The sequence below is a fragment of the Syngnathoides biaculeatus genome, chromosome 2 (genome assembly GCF_019802595.1).
Source record: "Syngnathoides biaculeatus isolate LvHL_M chromosome 2, ASM1980259v1, whole genome shotgun sequence".
Lineage (NCBI taxonomy): Eukaryota > Metazoa > Chordata > Actinopteri > Syngnathiformes > Syngnathidae > Syngnathoides > Syngnathoides biaculeatus.
In genome coordinates this window covers 1,306,302-1,329,808 of record NC_084641.1, presented here as the reverse complement: position 1 = coordinate 1,329,808, position 23,507 = coordinate 1,306,302, and the positions used below count along the sequence as shown (strand labels likewise).

Genomic DNA, 23,507 nt, shown 5'->3' with positions numbered 1-23,507 from the left:
GCTCCATCCTCAGCACCGTTCCACCAATATACTCACTCACTCGGCTCTGAACTTGTCCAAACCATCGAAGTCTGCTCTCTCGAATCTTGTCTCCAAAACATCCAACTTTGGCTGTCCCTCAAATGAGCTCGTTTCTAATCCTATCCAACCTGGTCACTCCGAGCGAGAACCTCAACATCTTCATTTCTGCCACCTCCAGTTCAGCTTCCTGTTGTTTCTTCAGTGCCACCGTCTCTAATCCGTACATCATGGCCGGCCTCACCGCTGTTTTGTAAACTTTGCCCTTCATCCTAGCAGACACTCTTCTGTCACATAACACACCAGACACCTTTCGCCAGCTGTTCCAACCTGCTTGGACCCGTTTCTTCACTTCCTGACCACACTCTCCATTGCTCTGGATTGTTGACCCCAAGTATTTGAAGTCATCCACCCTCGCTATCTCTTCTCCCTGTAGCCTCACTCTTCCCCCTCCACTTTTCTCATTCACGCACATATATTCTGTTTTACTTCGGCTAATCTTCATTCCTCTCCTTTCCAGTGCATGCCTCCATCTGTCTAATTGTTCCTCCACCTGCTCCCTGCTTTCACTGCATATCACAATATCATCTGCGAACATCGTGGTCCAAGGGGATTCCAGTCTAACCTCATCTGTCAGCCTATCCATTACCACTGCAAACAGGAAGGGGCTCAGACCTGATGCTTGATGCAGTTCCACCTCCACCTTAAATTCTTCTGTCATACCTAAGGCACACCTCACCATTGTTCTGCTGCCATCATACATGTCCTGTACTATTTTAACATACTTCTCTGCCACACCAGACTTACGCATGCAGTACCACAGTTCCTCTCTTGGTACTCTGTCATAGGCTTTCTCTAGATCCACAAAGACGCAATGTAGCTCCTTCTGACCTTCTCTGTACTTTTCCACGAGCATCCTCAAGGCAAATAATGCATCTGTGGTACTCTTTCTAGGCATGAAACCATACTGTTGCTCGCAGATTCTTACTTCTGTCCTGAGTCTAGCCTCCACTACTCTTTCCCATAACTTCATTGTGTGGCTCATCAACTTTATTCTTCTATAGTTGCCACAGCTCTGCAAGTCCCCTTTGTTCTTAAAAATGGGAACTAGAACACTTTTCCTCCATTCTACAGGCATCTTTTCACCCGCTAGTATTCTGTTGAATAAGTTCGTCAAAAACTCCACAGCCATCTCTCCAAATTGCTTCCATACCTCTACCGGTATGTCATCAGGACCAACTGCCTTTCCATTTTTCATCCTTTGTAGTGCCTTTCTGACTTCCCCCTTAGTAATCATTGCCACGTCCTTCACACTTGCCTCTTCAACTCTTCCTTCTCTCTCATTTTCTTCATTCATCAACTTCTCAAAATATTCTTTCCATCTACTTAGCACACTACTGGCACCAGTCAACACGTTTCCATCTCTATCCTTAATCACCCTTACCTGCTGCGCATCCTTCCCATCTCTATCCCTCTGTCTGGCCAACCTGTAGAGATCCTTTTCTCCTTCTTTCGTGTCCAACCTGGTGTACATGTCTTCATAGGCCTCTTGTTTAGCCTTTGCCACCTCTACCTTTGCCCTACGTCGCATCTCGATGTACTCCTTTTGCCTCTCCTCAGTCCTCTTACTGTCCCACTTCTTCTTCGCTAATCTCTTTCCTTGTATGACTCCCTGTATTTTGGGGTTCCACCACCAAGTCTCCTTCTCCCCTTTCCTTCCAAAAGACACACCAAATACTCTCCTGCCTGATTACCTTGGCTGTCGTAGTCCAGTCTTCCGGGAGCTTCTGCTGTCCATCGAGAGCCTGTCCTACCTCTTTCCGAAAGCCCGCACAACATTCTTCCTTTCTAAGCTTACACCACATGGTTCTCTGCTCTACTTTTGTCTTCTTAATCTTCCTACCCACCACCAGAGTCATCCTACACACCACCATCCTATCACTACCAAAACTTTACAGTCAGTAATCTTCAGATTACATCGTCTGCACAAAATATAATCCACCTGCGTGCTTTTACCTCCGCTCTTGTAGGTCACTATGTGTTCCTCCCTCTTCTGGAAATAATGCAGCCATCTCCATCCTTTTTGCAAAGTCCACCACCATCTGTCCCTCAAAGTTCCTTTCCTGGATGCCGTACTTACCCATCACTTCTTCATCGCCCCTGTTTCCTTTACCAATATGTCCATTACAATCTGCACCAATCACAACTCTATCGCTGTCTGGGATGCTCAGAACTACTTCATCTAGTTCCTTCCAAAATTTCTCTTTCAACTCTAGGTCACATCCTACCTGTGGGGCATAGCCGCTAACCACATTATAGATAACACCCTCAATTTCAAATTTTAGTCTTATCACTCGATCTGATACTCTTTTCACCTCCAAGACATTCTTAGCCAGCTCTTCCTTTAAAATAACCCCAACTCCATTTCTCTTCCCATCTACTCCATGGTAGAATAATTTAAACCCTGCTCCTAAACTTCTAGCCTTACTACCTTTCCACCTGCTCTCTTGTATGCACAGAATATCAACCTTTCTCCTAATCATCATGTCAACCAACTCCTGAGTCCCAACATTCAAAGTCCCTACACTCAGTTGTAGGCTCTGTGCATTCCTCTTTTTCTTCTGACAATGGATCTGGTTTCCTCCTCTTCTTTGTTTTCGACCCACAGTAGCTGAATTTCCACCGATGCCCTGCAGGTTAGCAGTGCCGGGGGCGGGCGTTGATAACCCGGGCCACGACCAATCCGGCATGGGATTCTTTAGATGAACACTCATATTTGTTTGGCACAGTTTTTACGCCGGATGCCCTTCCTGACGCAACCCTCTGCATTTATCCGGGCTTGGAACCGGCCTACAGGTTGCACTAGTTTGTGCCCCCTTAGGGCTGCATTTGATGAATCAACTGTCAAATTGAGATATCTTTGAAAGAGGGAAATTTCGCCTTGTGTAAACATTGCTTTTGCAAGTGACATAAGTCATTCTTTGAAGTCCTTGACTGTGTATCAAGGGGAGTTAACATAAGTTATACATATGTGATTGACTGTAAAGAACAATTGTCAGAGATGGTTGTAAGAAGACAACTGTAATGTGATGTTCTGTCTGAAATTATGCAAAGAATTATTTGTAATAAATTGAGACTGCATTTCTGAAAAGAAGTAACAACTTGCTCTCTCCTTCTCATTGTGCACGTTTGCTTTCCACTGTTCCAAGAGGATAGTTAGGGGAGTCAGCTCAGAGGGAAAGGTGGAAAAAAAATAAAATATTCAACTTTGGGACACCGGCCTCAAAACTTGTAATAAAACTCTCCTCATCACAAGCATCCCAGGAGCAGATCCATAGATACTAGAACCACGTAAACTAGAGATTGCGGCAGGCCAGGAACTAACCAGAGGGTGTCCAGGATGGGAGGTTGAAGTATAAAGGGATCTTCGCTTCGCCTGGAGCTAGCTGCTCTGCTGATCCAAGGGTCAATGCAACCTACCAGCATCGGCTGGCAACTTGGATCCTGGGGTCTTCACACACCCAGCCCAGAGCTTACCCATTGACACAAACATAATCAAATGTATCGTGGAATCGCTGAAGTGAGGACAGAACTACACCATGTCAACAGCACGGAGAGAGTTAGTGTGGACCAGCAAGAAACAACTATTCAGACTCTCAAGTAGCGACTGTTATCAGTTGGCAAAAGACGTTTCAGCGAATGATGAGGAAGGTTGCATTGTGAAGCAGGGCTACATCACACGTCACTGAGGCAATCAGAGAAATTAGTAGCTCTTAGGGACCTTTCCTACCTGCAGCGCAGAGACTTTAAAGTGCACAATGGACAGTTTGAGGACCACAAATCAGATTTAAGTTATTACGACATGAGTGAACAAATCGACGAGGGAGTCAAAGAAGGTTTTTCAGAGGCAGAGGTGGTCAGAGATGTGCTAAGGATCGTTAAACCGGGGGCCTTTAAAGACATACTCGTGAACAAAGACACAATGATGGTTGTAGAACCCAAAAGTTTCCTCAGATCCCATCTTGTCAGGTCATGAAAATAATAAATGAAGAGAATGAACACCAACGGCGACTTGGTCAAAACCCACGCCAAAAGACAAGCACCAAAGTTGACACGGGAGGCAATGACCACACTGACAGTTCAAGGGATACAAAAGCAGATAACAGACATCTTCAAACAATTCAGCAACTCACTGCTCAAGTAGAGGCTCTGACGCACACAGTGGCATCATTAGTGGACCGACAGGCGAAAAATACGGCACTGCCTCGTCGTCCTGCCACTTCAGCTCAGAGTCAACCGAACCCTCGCAGTTAAGTGCCACCCAAACATTTCACTCAACCACAGTTGCGACTACTCCCTGTCAAGTGAAAGGTAGAACGTATTGTTGTACTGAATGCCGTAAACAGAATGTTCCCGAGTGCAGCCATTGTTTTGTGCGTGGAAAGGCAGGCCACAGAGGAGTGGCATGCTTGAAAAGGGGCAAGATACAGAGAAGAGGAGACCAGCCTGTGTGGAGGGACACACAGAGACCGGCAGACACCTTCAGACCCAAACGGTTGGTCTCACCTCGAATCAGATAGCAGGTCAGCGCAACTCGAAAAGCTGACCAAAGACACATACGTACTCACCAGAGTTAAATTTCATACAAAGCCCAATTAGTTGGAAAGAATAGTCTATTTAAATGTTTGATTGGTGGGTACCACCCCAAAAATATATATTCAACTTTGTGACACCGACCTCAAAACGTGAGGCCCATAACATGTATTTACTGTCATTATGACTGTACTGCTTTAACGTGAGTTAGTGATAGACTATGCTTTCCGATTTGCATCCTTATTTGTGCTATGTCACAGCTTTAGGAACAAAACCGTGTCCTAAACTGTTGTAATATTCTGAACTGAATCAAACTGTGGTGGATGGTGGTGGATCGGACCCATGATGAAGCTGATCTGTTTTTTTCTCACAGTTGAGAAATGTATATACTCCAAATGATGGAAAATACATCATCCTGTATGGTTAGCTTTCACGTGTCCGCTGATGAAAGCACACCAGCAAAAATCCTGTCTTATAACTGAACCGACTGAGCGGTGGCTGTCCTCTCTAACCACTCAGAGCACCACCGAGAACATTTGAGAAGTAAAAGCAAAAGCTCCAGACTCAGGTTCAAGCTGGAGTTTTTCATTGTTTCCTCCCTGCGCCATTGTCTGCTGATTGTACTCGACCTCAGCAAGAGGCAATAACTGGGTGCCATTGTGTTTAACGTCTTGATCACCAAATCGGCAATAAACAGAATCGACGAGGAAGCAGCTGAAGGCTGTTAAAGTTGACCACGATGGTTCCCATGATGAGAAAAGCAAAATGTAAGGAATCGCTGTTCAAAAGCAGAAAGAGTTGGTCATAGTTTGCTCACAACATCCAGCGTGTGCTCACATCAAACTCTACGTCTAGAATATCATTGTGTTTTGTACATAAGAGGTCAGATGTTTCACAAAATCCACAGTTCGGTTGATACCACGGTTTTGTGGTCAAATTGTTTTGTTTGGTATATGTTTTCTTCATGAATCAATCGTTTTGTATGGTGAGGTTAAAACTGAAAAAAATGAAGCAGTCTGATATTTGGCACATGATGACCATCTGAGATTAAAAGTTGGTGACTGACTGCAAGAGAGGAGACATTACTAATTCAAAATGATTGTCATTTATTTGGCTATGAAAATTAGTTCAACAATGCTTTGTTATTCACTGTCAGAATGGAGTGGAATATTTTTGCATAATGGGCACAAAAATATGATCAAATGTATAGTAAGAAATGGCTCTTAAACCTCTGGCTATTGAATTATTGCATACTTAAGAAAGAATGAACTTTCAATTTAAGATCACTAACTTGAAGTAAAGCACTAACTTCTTTCAACAGAGCAAACAACACCTGAATCATCTTTATATTGCCCAAGTATGTTGGAAAAACACCAGGAATTGAACTCCGTTAGTTGGAGCCACTCAAGTACTACAGCAAACAAGCCACGATGACAAAGAATACATTTAGCACATGAAAAATATGGTAGAGACATTGAGCTATGTAAGCTACGAGTAAAGTATGTCATGCAAATGTCAGCGCAACATCGTTTTGTTTTTTTTGCCACACTTCATGATGACTTCAAGTAGGAAGAGGAGGAGCGCAAGCCTGCCTTGTCCCTTCTGTGGTTTTGTACACAAAACACCCTGACACCTCGTGTCTTGTATTTGAAGCAAAACAAATTTATACGGGGAGCAAATTTCCTACACAATGTAATAAAAGACGGTTTCAAATGTCCATTCATTTTCTGCACCGCTTAACCTCACAAGGGTTGCGGGAGTGCTGGAGCCTAGTCCGACTGTCATTGGCCAGGAGGCAGGGTACTCCCTGAAGTGGTTGCCAGCCAATCGCAGGGCACGGAGAAACGAACAATCATTCGCACTCACAATCCCGCCTAAGTGCAATTTAGAGTCTCCAATTAATGCATGTTTTGGGAATGTGGGAGGAAACCGGAATGCCTGGAGAAAACACTCCCAGGTCCGGGTAGAATGTGTAAGCTCCATGCTGGCGGGCCTGGAATTTCACCCCCAGTCTTCAGAGCTGTAAGTTCAACGCTCCAACCAGTTGTGGCACTGTGCCGCCCAGTTTAAACCATTTAAAAGCCTTTGTACACAGTGTATTGATAACGTACAGTGTAGGAGAAATCATTTAATGTGGAAGTTCTCTATAAATGCCTCCTGATAAATATGAGGAAATAAAAAGGATTTAACCTGGATTTAAAAACATCAACACTTGGTGCTAACTTGACTTCTGACGGCTACTTATTCCATTTGTGAGCAGCATTGCAGCGAAAAGCTGCTTTACAATCATTTTGCTGGGGTGCAGAAAATAAATTGTCACTCTGACAATTTGGGGGAAATCTGCCAAATCCCTGTTTCTGTCAGAGCGTGTTGTACCTTGCAAACCGTACTGAACAGTGAGCATGATTCCAGGCTTAATGTGTACAATATTGCTTACTCTTCCTCTTTATCAGGGCTGTGGAGGTGAAGCGTAAAATTGTTACGAGGACAGCTGATGAAGGTCCATGTGCAGGCAGGCCACAGACAGAGAGGAGAATAAGAAAATTATACTCTGGTCACCTCCAAACTCAACTATCTGTATTCAACGCATATCTGTTCCGTATTATTCCACTGTCATCGTTGGTTTTAATTCAAACTTTCTGCGGATTTTCACTGGTACATGAGATCTTACCTTCGTGACATGAAGGCAGGATATTGCCTAACAGTGTCAGGAAAGGAAAAGAGAACAGCTGCTATATCAACAGAGGAGCCAGGGAGTGTGCGCTCACCAAACAGCACTCCTTCCTCCGTGTGGGAAGTCAGTGTGGAGCTGCCTGTTAGGTGTTTGCAGGGTCAAGCCACAGAGAAGAGGTGGTCCACCCTCCCTAACCGATGGCCCGACTGCTATTTATGGAGAGCCTCCTCCTCTAGCACAATGGATAAAGGAATGTTCTGTGTTCTGCCCGGTCGTAAGGCTTTCACCTTTCAGGGTGGTGCATGGGAAACTGGCGCACAAGGCGGCCGAACACGTGCGAATCAAAATAAAAGAGGTCAATAACACACTGACCTGACAGCAGCAGGGCTTGCGGATTTACAGTATGTTATCGTGCAGCTGTTGTAAGCCTGTTGTCACCTTTGTGGAACGCAATTACAAACCGCGAGAAGCTACCTTGCTCCAAACTAGTTACCAGTTTCAGGGTGAGTTTAGTTCATCAATTTGTCGTCCACAGGTCTAAGAAATGGGGTGCACCTGTTGAGAAGATCTACATCAAAACAAAGAGAGAGGTTTGCCGCAGCATTGACATGGTTGACCAAGACAATGAATTTTAAAACTAACACAAGTGCTGGACCTTTACCCATCAATACTCGATATTTAAAAAAACATCTTTTTATTCACTTAAATAACTTTGTCATGCATTCATTCACTGAAGATTCATGAAGGTGGAAGCAAACCTTGATGGAACCATGACAAATGTGAGTAATTGACCTACAGTATAATGATGATGTTAGTATTGAAAAGTTACTTGTTATCTGTTTGACTGACCAACCAAAAGATATTATTCTATGAAAAAAAACAACAACAACACTAAAGCAGTTTGGATGTCCAGTAGCTGCAGAAATCTGGTCATGCGCAACCCTATGTAATCACTGCAGTATTACAGCATTCTCAAATATTACAACCTAGATTCCCATGTCATTTTTTATATTGATAGTAGGCAAAAAAAAAAAAAAGACAAAATTAAGAACCATTAGAAAGTAGTTGGATGAAAGGAAGACTAAAGACAATAGAAAGCCAAGCACTGAATAATGAGAAGACAATAACTTATTTTCATGACATTTGATTTTGTTTTTCATTTCGGGGATATAGGCATTTTTCCAGTTTTTATAAATGGGTTTTGTATGGATTGTGTACAGGAAGCTCTTAAAGGCTGATGTTATGCACTTTATGTGTCTCCAATTTGCAAGTAAACAAGATGTAGCGTTCGCTTTGGTCACCTGAAACTGATGAAATAGAGCACTTCAAACTTTTTTTTGTAATTCCTAAAGCAGGTTGTCAATTTTGCCACAAAAAAACAGATAGTCTATCACTGTATGTCAGGGGTGTCAAACTAATGTTTGTCGTGGGCCAAATTGTAGTTACGATTTCCCTCAGAGGGCCGTTATGACTGTGAATCCATGAAATTCTTTCGCCTCATGATATTTACAGATGAAATTTATGAACTAGTTTAAAATCAGAAATCAAGCATAATGGGTTTTTCAACCATTATTCATGTTTGGTAACACAAAAATGCTTGCAATATTTCAACATTATCATTTATGATATCACAATTTTAAATTTTGTTACAGATCATCATAAAAATCATGGAAGTTGATATACACGATTTGCCTTCGCGGGCCACATAAACTCATGTGGCGGGTCGGATCTGGCCCCCGGGACTTGAGTTTGACACCCGTGCTGTAAGTGCTGGTGGTTTTTTGTATATAGATTTCTGTGAAAATTAAATAGGTGTCATAAAAATGTGGACTGATGTGCTCTTATTAATGTAACTTGTGAAATCTTGACATAATTCCTCATTGTTCAATGCATTTTGCGAGTGACAACTTTCTAGAATAAAAAATGTCAAACGGTAAAATACATTTGCATTGCATTATTTAATGTTGACCATTATTATAGCACTTGGATTGCAAAGTTATTTCTGAGATGTTAACGCAGTGTAAAAAGTTTTACAACAACTGGTGGAGGGTAAAATACATTGCATTTTCACGTGGGGGATTAAAAAAAAACAACTTTATCGAGCACTTACTGTATAACTGCTATAACAAAGTGTTGTTCATAAATAAAGTGGAACGTAAAAAAAAGAAAAGAAAAAAATATATACGGCAGCACGGTGGATCAGCTGGAAAAGCGTTGGCCTCACAGTTCTGAGGACCCGGGTTCAATCCCGGACCCGCTTGTGTGGAGTTTGCATGTTCTACCCGTGCCTGTGTGGGTTTTCTACGGTCACTCCGGTTCCCTCCCACATCCCCAAAACATGCAACATTAATTGTACTCTAAATTGCCCCTAGGTGTGATTGTGAGTGTGGCTGTTGTCTGTCTCCACGTGCCCTGCGACTGGCTGGCAACCAGTTCAGGGTGTACCGTGCCTCCTGCCCGTTGACAGCTGGGATAGGCTCCAACACTTCGCGCGACCCTCGTAAGGATGAAGCGGCTAAGAAAAATGGATGCATGGATATTTATATATGAAATAATAGTTCTAAAAAACAGTAGGTGATGTTGATACACCGTTGCAGCGTTTTCTGTGTCCACATTTGTCAGCGTTCTTATGTTGGCTCACTGCTGTTCCGTGAAAGGACTACTGTACTACTGTATCAATTTTGAAAAAAATATATGTAAATAAAGGAAAACTTCGTGAAATGGGACCTAACGATTGTGCTGGCTGAGCTTTTATTGTGAAATACGTCACCGGAAAAGGTAAATTTTCGCTTTGACGCTGCTGGTGGTCGCAGGGAGGAGAATCGGCTGGGTTGCTGCCAGTCTTCGACTTGAGTCAAAGGCTGACGTGCGTACCTTTGCTACGCTCTCGCGGTCTGCCTGCCTCTATGGACGGCCACAGGGGAGACGAAGAAACTGGGCGTTTTGTTGACTGGAACTGGTGAGCTTTCCCGGCAGCTCGGCGGTGCTCACATCTGGGAAAAGCGGGCGAAAAGCAGAAAGCAGAAGAACAACCAGGGAGAGGGGAGCAGCCGCTAGAGATGTGCGGTCAGGCCGAGATTGCGGTAAGTCCAGCACAGCAAGCTACTGCGACGTGTTCTCCCCCCCCCCTAACAACACCCCCCCCCAACAACCCCCTCACTTTTTTTCCAAGTAAGATATGAAATCAGACGCGTCAAGACGGGGAAGTGCAGCTCGTCGTACGTAAACCTATTTTGTGGGTGTAAAAGAACGGCAGCAGCACCATGCCTGTGGCCCAGCGACATGCTAGCTCTCACCGGCCGTGGTGGTGATTCCGCGTTGAGGAAATAAAAGAGCAGCCAGGCGTTTCTTGTTTTCCCATTCGGCTGCTTGCAAAGACCCCCCCCCACCCCCGACCCCCTAATGAATAAATAAAATAAGACAAAAAAAGTGTTGGCGCACTCAAATGTGGTGTGTTGTGTAGGTGCTGATTCCGTCTTGTCTTTTCTTAATTTATTTTTTTTTAAAAACTCTATAAGGCTTGCATAGTATTTCGAATCTGTACGGTCAAATGTGGGGAAAGTTACCGTGTATGCCGTCTGATTAGCTTGAAGAAACATTAGCGTCCTTGCCAGGTGTTTTTTTTTTTTTTTTGTCTCGCAAATTGAATTTTATTAATGGCACTGGGTGTTTCCATAATTAAAACGATTATTTCACAAAAGTCACAAGGCTGTTGACTGGTCTTCAACTTACCGTGTCGCGTTACATGATTATGACTGTACTATTCGCTTTTGTGATCGCTTGTGTGTTTATTCATCAAATGTTGCAAAATGTAGTCAATGTTACCTGTAAAGGCAAATTACATAATGTATACCTGTGATTTTGCTGGCAATCAAGCAATGTTTTAGTTGCAATTAGAGCTGCAACATTTAATCCATTCTAAGGAATTCTCACATTGATCAACAACTTTATTGTTTATTGATTGAACGAAAGAGACACTGTTTAACTTAAAACTTTAAAAAGTCCAGATCTTCTTGAGGCCCACAGACAATTTTTGTTTAATCCAAATATTTGCATACATCTACTTTTTCTTTGCATAACAATAACGGCATGTTCCTTTATTTTCTGACATGTTATGGACCAAACCAGTAACTAAACCATCATTAATTAATTGAAAAAAAAAACTTTAAGCAAATACAAATAAAATGTATGAATAACCCGTTATTGATATGTAAGGCGGCATGGCGGTGTAGCATGGAAGGAATAGCAGGAATTGGTTAGAGCGTTGACCTCACAGTTCTGAGGATTGGGGTTAAAATCCCGGCCCCACCTCTGTGGAGTTTGCATGTTCCCCTCATGCCTGCGTGAGTTTTCTCCGGGAACTCCTGTTTCCTCCCACATCACAAAAACATGCAACATTAATTGGACACTCTAAATTACCCCAAGGTGTGATTGTGAGTGTGGCTTTTGTCTGTCTCTATGTGCCCTGCAATTGCCTGCCTCCTTCCCGTTGACAGCCATGAGCACTGTGAAGATAAGCAGCTCAGAAAATGGATGGATGGATGATATGTAAATGAGCAGGAAGCAATCTCAGAAATGTACATCACACTAAATAGATCTCACTTTTGAAATGGTTAACGAGCACAATGTCACGTTCTCGTGTCATATTGCTTCATTGATGCTTATTTGGTTTCGATTACTCATTAAACAATATCAAATACAGTAGATAACAGTAATCAGTTAATAAACTATAACTGGGTGAAAAAAGTATTTTCAATAAACAAACGCAAAAATATTAGACAGCTGCACACTTAGTTATATTGACTTAAACATTTAATATAGTCTGCCTGATTATCTCATTACATCCACATATGTCCCAATTTGAACAGGAATTGTAAATATTCGATAAAGCTGCCAGATGTTCCTCCTGGCTGCTTCAATTATGATCAAAAGTAAGCCGAGGTCTGACCCACTTGGAATTGTTGTTTCATGGGCCTCCCTCCTCCTTCTCCTGTTGTAGGTATCCCTGTCTAGGCCCAGGCTGAGCATATTGTTCTGAAAGGAAACCGATAACAAACAGGGGAAGTGAACATGGCTGGGACCTCGGGCTTCTTTTCCAACGGACCCATCGCATGGATGGACAACGACGCAGAGATGAACAACCTCTACCGAGACCTGGAGCTTGGCACAGTGCTGACACTGTTTTACTCCAAGAAATCTCAGCGGCCAGAGAGAAGGACTTTCCAGGTCAAGCTGGAGACGAGAACCGTCATTTGGACTCGGGGCACAGACAAAATAGAAGGCGAGAGTGAGTAGCCACTTACATACTACAGTGTTGTTACGATGCCAAAATTCTGAAATTGGGTACTAGACCTGCTTGAACTACCTCAATGGTACTCCATGTACAATGTAGTAAAAGTACACAGTACAATACTGAAACAATACATCAGCAAAAACCTTAAACAACTATAAAAGCAGTGGATTCATATGTGCTCCATCATGGAACTTCACATGCTTTGTATTTTTTGAAAATAATTTTTAGAATTAGAGTTTAGAGCAGGTCAATGTGCGCAAAATAGTTAAAACATTTACATATACATTTTTCAGGGGGGGTGGTTAAAGCCCTATGCCCTCCTTGCAAAATGAATAATTTTGTTTTGCCACCTCTTGAAGCATTGGGTTGTGGGGACTTCCAATTTAATAATATTGCTTTCTTTCCTGCCAACCGTGCCAACCTTGAATGCTTGCTTCTGGTTTGAAGAAGCAGTCTTATCCATGTTTGAACAATGAAATATAGCTCAGCTTTAGTTGTAATTTGCTTGGGAAAAACATTCAAACGTTTCATCCCAAAATGTGTTCAATTGTAAAAAAAATATTTATAAACGTGAACCTTATGTAGATGTTATTTATTTATAATACTGTTCGAGCAGCTCTTATATGATAAGAGGCAGCCGTTTTGACAAAAAAATACTTGGGACATAAAAACAAATCACAATACGGGGAGTCCCTTTTCTTTTTTTGGGCGGTCAAATTCATCAGAACTTTAATTTTGACTATCATAGCTATGCACATGACACGCAGCTATATTTGGCAGTGTCTCCAGATGAGTACAGTTCAGTTGAGGTGTTGTGTCACTGTCTACAATAATTGCATTTGGTCATGAAGAAAACGGAATGTCTGTTAGCTCGGTTTTGACCAGGACAAAGAGGTTAGAGCATATAACTCAAGTTCCAAAGTCTTTACACTGGCTTCCTGTCAGCTTTAGAATAAATTTTCAAGTTCTGCTACTGGTCTATAAATCACTAAACGGTTTAGGTCCTGAATACCGTACATGAAAGAAACACAAAAGGAATATAAATCCAAACTTGGAGATCAAATGACTCGGTGTGAATCGTGGGGCACAGAGTCCAAAGCAAACATGGTGACGCAGCATCGAAAACCCGGCCACTCCTGTGTTCTCCCCGTGCCTGCATGGGTTTTCCCCAGGCTTTCCGGTTTCCTCCCACATCCCAAAATCATGCATTAATTGGAGACTCTAAATTGCCCCGAGGTGTGATTGCGAATGCGGCTGGTTGTTTATTTACATGTGCCCCGCGATTGGCTGACAACCAGATCAAGGTGTACCCGGCCTCCTGCTCAATGACAACTGGGATAGGCTCCAGCAGTCCCGTGACCCTCGTGAGGATAGGCGACTCAGAAAATGGATGGATGGATGCTTTGCTTCTACCACAGTTCTAAGGGGTTCTGTTTCTACTTCGATAGGTGTCCTCCTTAGCTTTCTTCTAAGGCTTCTTCTTCTCTGCTTCTCAGTTGCCTTACCTGGATAAATAAAGTAAGGACATGCGGTCCTTCACAGAGTAGTTCAGTTCTCTACCTCGAGCATAGCAGGATGTCTTGTGCGCAGCTGCACTCCACCCCGGATGCAACACACTCACAAGCACAGAAAGGGAAAAAAAAAAGACAGCCCTTTTGTTTTTGTTTTGTTTCGTTTTTCCACTGTAGTATCCTATTCCCTACAAGCAAATACCTCATACGCATGAGTTCATAGTTGGAATTTGATATCCCTCAACTACAGGTGAAATGTTGACTCATTTGTGTACAGGAATAGCGTATGAGGTTTGTTTATTTTACTGGAAGTGTGTAATCTTGGAACAAGTGAGGTCTGTTGTGTTTCTACCTTATCAAAGGCTCCAAGACAATTATATCTATTAGCTTTGAAACAGCCCATAATTTGTGGTTGTCTATGAAGTACATGGAAGTTTCAAGAGGCATTTTAGACATTTTCGCTCTTCCGCTAATTGATTTTCTTTTTGTGATTTTGTTTCCCTGAAAAACCTGAATTAACTGTAACCCAGGTCCAACACAATCAACTGTCAAACACTAATTGACTTGAAATTTGTTGCGAATCAAAAATTGAATGACTCTAGAGTCAAGCCATAGCCTTGCATAAAACCTTTATTTACTGCAAAGGCAATGTTTTAAATAACATTTTGACCAGCATATGTTGTAAATAAATTCAAACCCTTATATACATCCACCGAGCTTTTCTCTGAACCACTTTAAAAACTTTTAACTTCTATTATGTGTGATGAAGTTACAAACGTTGAACATTGCAGATGCACCTCAGTTGTCATTTTTAACATAGCCGCATGAGTGTAAGCTGGCCCAAAAATGACTAATGGTACTTCGCTGTCATCCCCAACTCCCTCTACGATATTCACTAGGCCATCGTGTCATTGATTCATTAGTTTACTTTTACTTTTGAGAATAGTAGAGCCAGCTTTCCAACCAATGCAATGGAGAGTGTGGTAAGGAAGTGAAGAAATGGGTCCAAGCAGGGTGGAACAGTTGGCGGAAGGTGTCTGGTGTCCATTGTGGCAGAAGAGTGTCCTCCTGGATGAAGGGCAACATTTATAAAACAGTGGGGAGGCCGGCCATGATGTACGGATTAGAGACGGTGGCCCTGAAGAAACAACAGGAAGCAGAACTTGAGGTTGCAGAAATGAAGATGTTGAGGTTCTCGCTTGGTGTGAACAGGTTGGACAGGATTACAAATGAGCTCATTAGCGGGACAACCAAAGTTGGATTTTTTGGAGACAAGGTTAGAGAGAGCAGACTTCGATGGTTTGGACATGTTCAGAGGCCAGAGAGTGAGAATGTTGGTAGAACGGTGCTGAGGATGGAGCTGCCAGGCAAAAGAGTGAGAGGAAGACCAAAGAAAAGATTGATGGATGTTGTGAGGGAGGACATGAGGACAGTGGGTGTCAGAGAGGAGGATGCGCGTGATAGGCTTAAATGGAAAAAGATGACATGCTGTTGCGACCCTAACGGGACAAGCCGAAAGAAAAAGAAGAAGAAGAAGAGCCAACTTTCCAACCGTGGCATGAAGTGGTACCATTGTGATCATTTGCATTCATACATATCTTCTGATTTCGAATGGCTCAAGTAAATAGTGCTTTTTATTTTTCTTTGTTTTCCCTTTATCATACAGTGGTTTGGGTCAAGTAGGAGTACTCAAATTATGAGAAATAATAAAATATCGGTCTTTTTTATACCATATGTAAACTACTACTATACTGAAGTGTAAATAAAAAAACAGTGCACTATTTAATACTAAATTAAAAATAACAAAGGGTCAGGGTGTGGTCTGCCTTACATCCAAAGTTAGCTGGGATAGGCTCCAGCACTCCCGCAACCTTTGTGAGGATAAGCGGCTCAGAAAATGGCTGGAAAGGTGCATGTGTGTACATTTAAACAGTGAGGTTACTCAACTTCAACTTGGCAATATTCAGCCCCATTAAAATATTGGAATATTATCTAGATTGAGTGACACAACTGTTCATTTGGTAAATTGTCCCCATGCAGTTCTTGTACTGTATTGCAGAGTTCTCCCCAACAGGAAAGGGGAAAAAAATCAAGCAAGCAATAATAATAATTAAAAAAAAAAAAAACATTGTTTTTTGCTCCAACTTATAGAGTGAAGTTTTTTTTTTTTTTTTTTTTTTTTGCTACACCTCAATCAGGCATGAGCATTTCACGGAAACGATCGTTCCGTTACCGTGTCGTTACCCAGCCTGAGAAAACACGGAACCGAAAGTGCGTTTCCCAGATCTCAGGGCTTACTTTTAATAAAATTCACCCATGTGTGGAATGTAAAACAAGTTCTCAACGAAATACAACAATCTGTATAAAACAAACCTACATGAACCCCTTTATTTTTAATGATTAAAACACCCAGCTTTGTCAGTGTGTGTGTGTGTGTGTGGTTTACAAACAACACTGGTTTCCGCTTCTGCGCTACGCATGCGCAAGGTCGAGTTATTCATATCCGGGTCACTCAAACGCTAGTCAAACATGTCGGTTGCTAAGAGTAAAAAACAAAATGCTCATGCCTGCTAAGGCTTTATTCTGAAGTACATATAAAAACCGGTTCCCATGAGCATTATCAATGGGAACCAAAAAATCATTTCCCAATGTTTCTCAGGACAAAAATCAACGGAACCAAAAGATCCGTTACCAGACTTTCCGAAATCCTCATGCCTGCCTCCTTGTGTCCATTTTCCTTATCCTATTGCTGCCTTATTGATCGATAGCTGTCATTTTATGAGCCTTAGCCTCAAAGCCATGTGAGATGTCAGATATCCAGAACAATACCTTCGCCATTCTGAGGCATTTAGCATGTACCTAATAGACGGTTGTTTCATGCGGCGCAGCAAGTGACTGCTGCATCTTACATTTTATAAAACAAAGCATGCCACCCTTAATATGTCTGAGACAGTTATATTTGTCCATCTACTTTGGATAATAACAATTGGCTAATTGTGGCTCTGTGTTTGTGGAAAAACATGAACGTTTTCATAAAAACTGATTCCACAGTAAAAAGTTTGCTTAATATTTTCAAAAGGCTCAGACTTCCTTGGTTACTAAAGAAACAATATGTACATGTTTGATAAGCAACAAAACAGTTTGAGTAGGAAATAAAGTCTTCTGTTCATGGCGGTTTATCTTGAGTGATTTTTGGAGCCAACTCTAAACATTTCTGACGGAGCGCTGATCCGAAGATTTCCGTAGTGTAATTCCACAGTTTCGGTTCAAAGTGATACTGGTCAAATACAGTAATAAGCTTTGCTTATATCAGAGACTGTTAGAGCTGGCGGCTTCCTGAAATTGTGCAGAGGCAGTTGCCTCCATAATTTGTATGCAGGAGAAACCCTGCTTAAAGTTACTGACAGTGTGTTTGTCTTCAGGGTTCTAGCGTGAGTGATTATTCATAGTGCATGTGGACACATTTCGAGATGTGCCAGTCTCTGTCACGTCCCATTGGAACGAGAGTAGGACCCAAATGCAGGACTCGGAAGATGCAAGGTAGTTCAAGGAGACACGTTTATTATATGCAGAGGTAGAGGATCGAGCAGGCAGTCCGGTGCAGCATCGGTAGTTGGGACGTCGGGCGAAGAGAGCAGGTGAGCGGGGAGGCAGGAGTCGGTACACAGGAGAACAATCAAAGCAGGCAGAAGTAACAAAGGAGTCAGGTTTACAAGGTTGGTCGAAGAACGGACGAAGGTCGGTACACACAGGTTCGATCAGGGATACCGGAGCACACGAACGGGACATGAAGATCAAAGAACTGGCGCCGGCCAGTTGTCATCGCGGTCATATAAATCCACAGCATAATCAGCATAATCCGGGTGGACAGGTCAGGAGGACGACCCGGACGCCAAGCACCAGGGTTCCCAAGGGGCGATTCGGGCGGACCACCTCTGTGAGGAACCAAACGACGAAGCAGGAACCAGAACGAGGCAGGCCACTGCTCCGGACGAGAACCTCCCACGCCGTGGTTGCAAGACGACCAGGGATTGGTCGCCACCGAGGCTTGGTCAGTAGGCAGGCGTGGATTGGTCACCAATGAGGCCAGGTCATGAAGCGGCTGGGAGCCATCTGGAGTGAATAGGATGTGGAGAGAAGGACCAGAGCCATGACCGCCATCCTGAAGTCTCTCCAGCTCCAGGGTGGCTCCACAGAACTCCCCAGCTCCTCCTAGACCTCAACGTGAGAAGGCGGCGACACCTTCGCCTCCTCCTGGACTGCAACGTGAGAAGGCGGCGACACCTTCGCCTCCTCCTGGACTGCAACGTGAGAAGGCGGCGACACCTTCGCCTCCTCCTGGACTGCAACGTGAAAAGGCGGCGACACCTTCGCCTCCTCCTGGACTGCAACGTGAGAAGGCGGCGACACCTTCGCCTCCTCCTGGACAGCAACGTGAGAAGGCGGCGACACCTTCGCCTCCTCCTGCGCAGCAACGTGAGAAGGCGGCGACACCTTCGCCTCCTCCTGCGCAGCAACGTGAGAAGGCGGCGACACCTTCGCCTCCTCCTGCGCAGCAACGTGAGAAGGCGGCGACACCTTCGCCTCCTCCTGGACAGCAACGTGAGAAGGCGGCGACACCATCGCCACCTCCTGGACAGCAACGTGAGAAGGCGGCGACACCATTGCCTCCTCCTGGACAGCAACGTGAGAAGGCGGCGACACCATCGCCTCCTCCTGGACAGCAACGTGAGAAGGCGGCGACACCATCGCCACCTCCTGGACAGCAACGTGAGACGGCGGCGACACCATCGCCACCTCCTGGACAGCAACGTGAGACGGCGGTGACCCCATCGCCACCTCCTGGACAGCAACGTGAGACAGCGGTGGCCCCATTGCCACCTCCTGGACAGCAACGTGAGAAGGCGGCGGCTGGGCAACCGTCGCCACCTCCTGGACAGGAACGTGAGAAGGCAGCGTCAGTGTCACCTTCGCCACCTCCTGGATGGGAACGTATGGGCGTGCCCGTCGCCGACAGAGCAGGAACGGGGAGCGACCGCGGGCCGGTCGCCGACAGAGCAGGAGTGTGGGGCGTCCGCGGGCCGGTCGCCACTGGCACTCCAGAGCACGGACGAGAAGCGGCTGTGGCGACGTCGCCACCACCTGGACAGCAACGTGAGGCGGCATCGGGTCGGTCTCCACTGCCACGTGAGCTTGCAGTGCATCTGTTGAAACAGCAACGTGGGCGTGGCGCGGTGGCGAATCTGTTTCCAGGGCAACGTGAACGAGAGTCGGCAGAGAGTCCATCGAAACTGACACGTGGGCGTGTCTCGGGAGCGGGTCAGTTCCAACTGCCGCGTGAACTCTGCTCGGACCAGCCAAAACCTCGACGTGGGAATGGCGAGGAGGCGGGTCAGTTTCCACAGCTACGTGCGCTTGGCGAGGTGGCGAGTCCGTACCCACTGTGGCGTGCACTTAGCGAGGTGGCGAGTCCGTTCCCACTGCGGCGTGCACTTGGCGAGGTGGCGAGTCCGTTCCCACTGCGGCGTGGACTTGGCGAGGTGGCGAGTCCGTTCCCACTGCGGCGTGCACTTGGCGAGGGGGCGGGTCGGTTTCCACGGCAACGTGAACGAGAGTAAGCAGAGAGTCAGTCGAAACTGACACGTGGGCGTGTCTTGGGAGAGGGTCAGTTTCAACTGCCACGTGAACCTGCATCAGCAGCGAGTCCGTCGCCGTTGCGACGTCAGCGTAGCTCGGCTGGTTCGCCAATCCTTGCCGGACCTTGGCCGTGAGAGCCACCAATTCCGTGCTCTGTCGCTCTATCTCCGCCCGCATTTCGCGGCGGAACGCCTCGTGATTTGGCGACTCCTCCTCCCTCTGGGCTGGAAGCTTCGCCACCAGCTTGCGGGTCTACCAGTTTCGCCGTTGCCGGCGAGGAGTGGGAGGACGATGTCTTAGTTGCCGCGCAGCGGGAGGCACCGGGGAGCGCCCAGCCGGGGCGTCTCCTCTGGCCGCCACGCGGAGGTCCCGGGTAGATGGACCTACCGAGCGAAGACGCTTGGGTGCTGGAAACACGGGGAGGTGAAACAAACTGACTGGGATGAAAGATCGGACGAGCAGATTCATAATCAGAATAATCGGAGTCGTACTCCGGCACCCGGTCATACAAATCACGGTCCTCCTCATATTCCGAACAGTCAGAGTCCAGAAGAATATGAGGAGCCGGACGGGTCGTGTTCGGGACGTATTCATACCTCGCTGGCGGGGCGTAAGACACGGAAGCGGAGGACGCCATGGAGCCTACCCGGATAGGACAGGCTTGGTCCTCCGGCAGACGGTCTGCCTTGCGTCGGTCCCGGCGACGCTGGGTCTTTCCTGCTGGGTCCTGTGTTGGCCAGTTCGTTCTGTCACGTCCCATCGGAACGAGAGTAGGACCCAAATGCAGGACTCGGAAGATGCAAGGTAGTTCAAGGAGACACGTTTATTATATGCACGAACGGGACAGGAAGATCAAAGAACTGGCCTCGGCCAGTTGTCATCGTGGTCATATAAATCCACAGCATAATCAGGCTGTATGAGGCGCAGGTGTGCACCTCCCAATCAGCGCACCTGCGCGGGCACCCGCACAGCTCGTGCTGGAGCGGCAGGATCTTGACAGTCTCCTCTGGCTGATCTCATGGAATACAAGACAAACTGGAGCTGGCAGTTAACTCATCTGTGACAGACTGGCAGATGGGGCATTTACTATGCCACAATGAGTAAGTGAGTTATGGTTGTACAGTACTGTATTAAGTATGTCTGAAGGCTATATGACACATTTCTTTTGCACTCTGAAATGTGATCCAGAAAAACAACCAAATTGATCTTGAGTCACAGTATTGTGTGAGAGAAGTGACTTTTGCTTATTGTAATACAATAACCAATAAACATATTGTTTGGTTTCAGTAATATTTAAAAATTGCAAAAGTCATTAATATTTGACCTGTCAATCTTCAGTTTTTTTGAAAATGAGACCTGAAGATACCGTTTAAATTGTCTACTACTTTTTCTTCCAAACAGAAAGATTTTACTCAAAGTGGAAAAATTTAATGGTTGGTGAAATTCCATTCAAAGTGCTGTTGCTCCTGTAGCTACATGGTGTACTGTATTTTCATGGAAATAAGAGTTGATGAGGAAATGAGCCCGAGTTTGCTCCTTACACTTAGCACTCAAAATGTATTTTTGACTCACGTGCATGTCAAATGTAACTTTGATTAGTAGCTGTTATGACTATTTCAAAAATCTATATTTGGAGGGACTAACCTACTCATAGCACATGTGCCCCACACCTCTGAGTACTGGAATTCAAATCCCAGCCTCACCTGTGTAGAGTTTTGCATGTTCTCCCCGTTCCTGCCTGGGTTTTCTACGGGCACTCCGGTTTCCTTCCACATCCCCAAAACATGCAGTAATTGAGGACTCTAAATTGCCCTTAGGTGTGAATGTGAGTGTGAACGGTTGTTTATTTGTGCCTTGGGATAGGCTCCAGCATACCCCTGACCCTAGTGAGGATAAGCAGAACTGATGAATGAAGAAATTAAGGAATAACCAGCACACCTGTCACCAGTCTTGCTGCGAGGACCCACATTTTTTTTCCTTTTGCACGTCACGCATTTGATGTCATTTCAGAGTTGCACTTGCCCGATTCGGAAACATTTCACTCACATAGAGACGTGTGAAACAGGGGGGTGAATAATTTTGTATCTGTGTTTACAATTCTGGTGTATGGAAACTTCTTTGTTTCCAGTATGTGTTGCGTGAAGAAAATGCTTTCGAACATGTCATTTGTTCTTATCTGATTCCCCAAAGCTGTTGGTTGGATCAGCTGAGGTGCAAATCCACACTGAAACAACCACAGTTGCTTGTATAGTTGTCATGGCAAGATTCTTTTAAATTCTTTTTGCTGTTGTTGTCTTTCAGTATCTTTTTATAAACATCACAGAGGTATTTCATCAGAATTTTGATCACAATTTTTTTTATTGGTCGACTGGCTGAATAATCCCTTAGGCACTGAACATCTTCATTGCAGAAACTCTGAATTTCTCTGAATTATTTTTTCATGAAATACTAAAGATCAGTGGAACTGATTATGTCCCTTTGTTTGAATAAATATGAGCCTCTGAAATACTCTGGATGGGTAATACCCCTTTTATTCCAGACCGGGTATCAGTACTAAAACCGGTATTTGCATTTCAGTTAATTGTAGCCTGTCACCCAAGGCATTTCAGTTATAATATAAAAATGTTACCAGGACAACTGAAGTGACACATTTCACTGGGGAACACAATTTTTGCTGAGTTAGGTCGAACAGTTGTTTTAAACTAATTAGACTGTAGAATCTAAAACGGATCTCAGTTTTTTAATGTCAAGTTATGAACTATAGATTCTATTTTTTAAAAATAAAAACGTGAAAAATACTGTCCTTACCGGATATGTGCTCACTTCATAAAATTTAAAATACTGACATAAAATGCAATATGAAATAAACGGGCATGACTGCAATGCTTATTAATAAAGCTATTATTATTTTTTTGCAAAGAATATGACTCACATCCTCTTAATTCTTACTGTGCAGGCTTTTTGTTTGCAGATATTGATTGTAGCGACCGATAGAGTTCGTGCGCCTATGTCATAAAATCACGTGACTCTCCATATTGCCGGTCAGGCAAACCATTGTTGCAAATTAATCCTGTTGAGATTAAATGAAAATACGTCTTATAGCATGACATCCAGAGTTTTGTCTGATACTGTTAAACATTTAGAAGGTGATAATAAACGAAGGTACGTGGAAAAATTAGAGACACTTGGCATAGAGGACCCATATTTATTGCCAAAATCAATGTTTTTGCCGATTAAAAAAAATGGACTGTTAATTCTCTTCCGCTTGTCTTGGACAACTGGATCTACACATGAATCTGATGAGTAAGTCCTCGATTTACACAAAAAACTTCGAAGCTTATAAAAGTCTGGGCGCATACAAATACTTCGTTGCTGGATCTGTTTTCAATCAAGAATAAATCCCACATAGTGACGGACCCACTCAGATTTTTTCCATACAAATACCAATATCGAAATAAATGACCCCTGGTTTTACACAAACAAAATTTATTAGCTATGATTGGAAAAAAAAAGAGGATGGGGAGTCCGCTCCTCCGTACATGGAAGCGTATCGCTGCCACACGTTAACCTCCATTAAACCTCTCTGCGACAGACGGTTTTGTTTTCTTTTTTCTAAATACGCAATGTTCTCAAATGCCAGTTGTGTTTTTTAATCTGCATCAAAATTGAATGAATTTTTTTCTCTAAAATTGTTCCCCTGTATTATCACGCCTAAATACGCAATGTTCTCAAATGAGTCAATTCGGCATTATAAATACCTCTTGGTAATTTGAGATGAAGA

The 23,507-nt window shown here is 44.2% G+C and overlaps 1 protein-coding gene across 3 annotated transcripts in view; it reads left to right on the top strand.

The window, feature by feature from the left end:
- Positions 1-10,020: 10,020 nt before the first annotated feature.
- plcg1 (phospholipase C, gamma 1) overlaps positions 10,021-23,507 on the top strand; it is a 40,135-nt gene continuing 26,648 nt past the window's right edge. Inside the window, exons 1-2 of one of the 3 annotated variants that reach the window (XM_061811825.1) lie at positions 10,021-10,368; positions 12,285-12,572. In XM_061811825.1, the coding sequence (XP_061667809.1) occupies positions 12,356-12,572 (217 nt within the window). In that variant the 5' untranslated portion in view covers positions 10,021-10,368; positions 12,285-12,355. Of the gene's footprint in view, positions 10,369-12,284; positions 12,573-20,671; positions 20,827-23,507 lie in introns of those variants that run through there. The other 2 variants (XM_061811834.1, XM_061811844.1) reach the window with 2 other exon arrangements.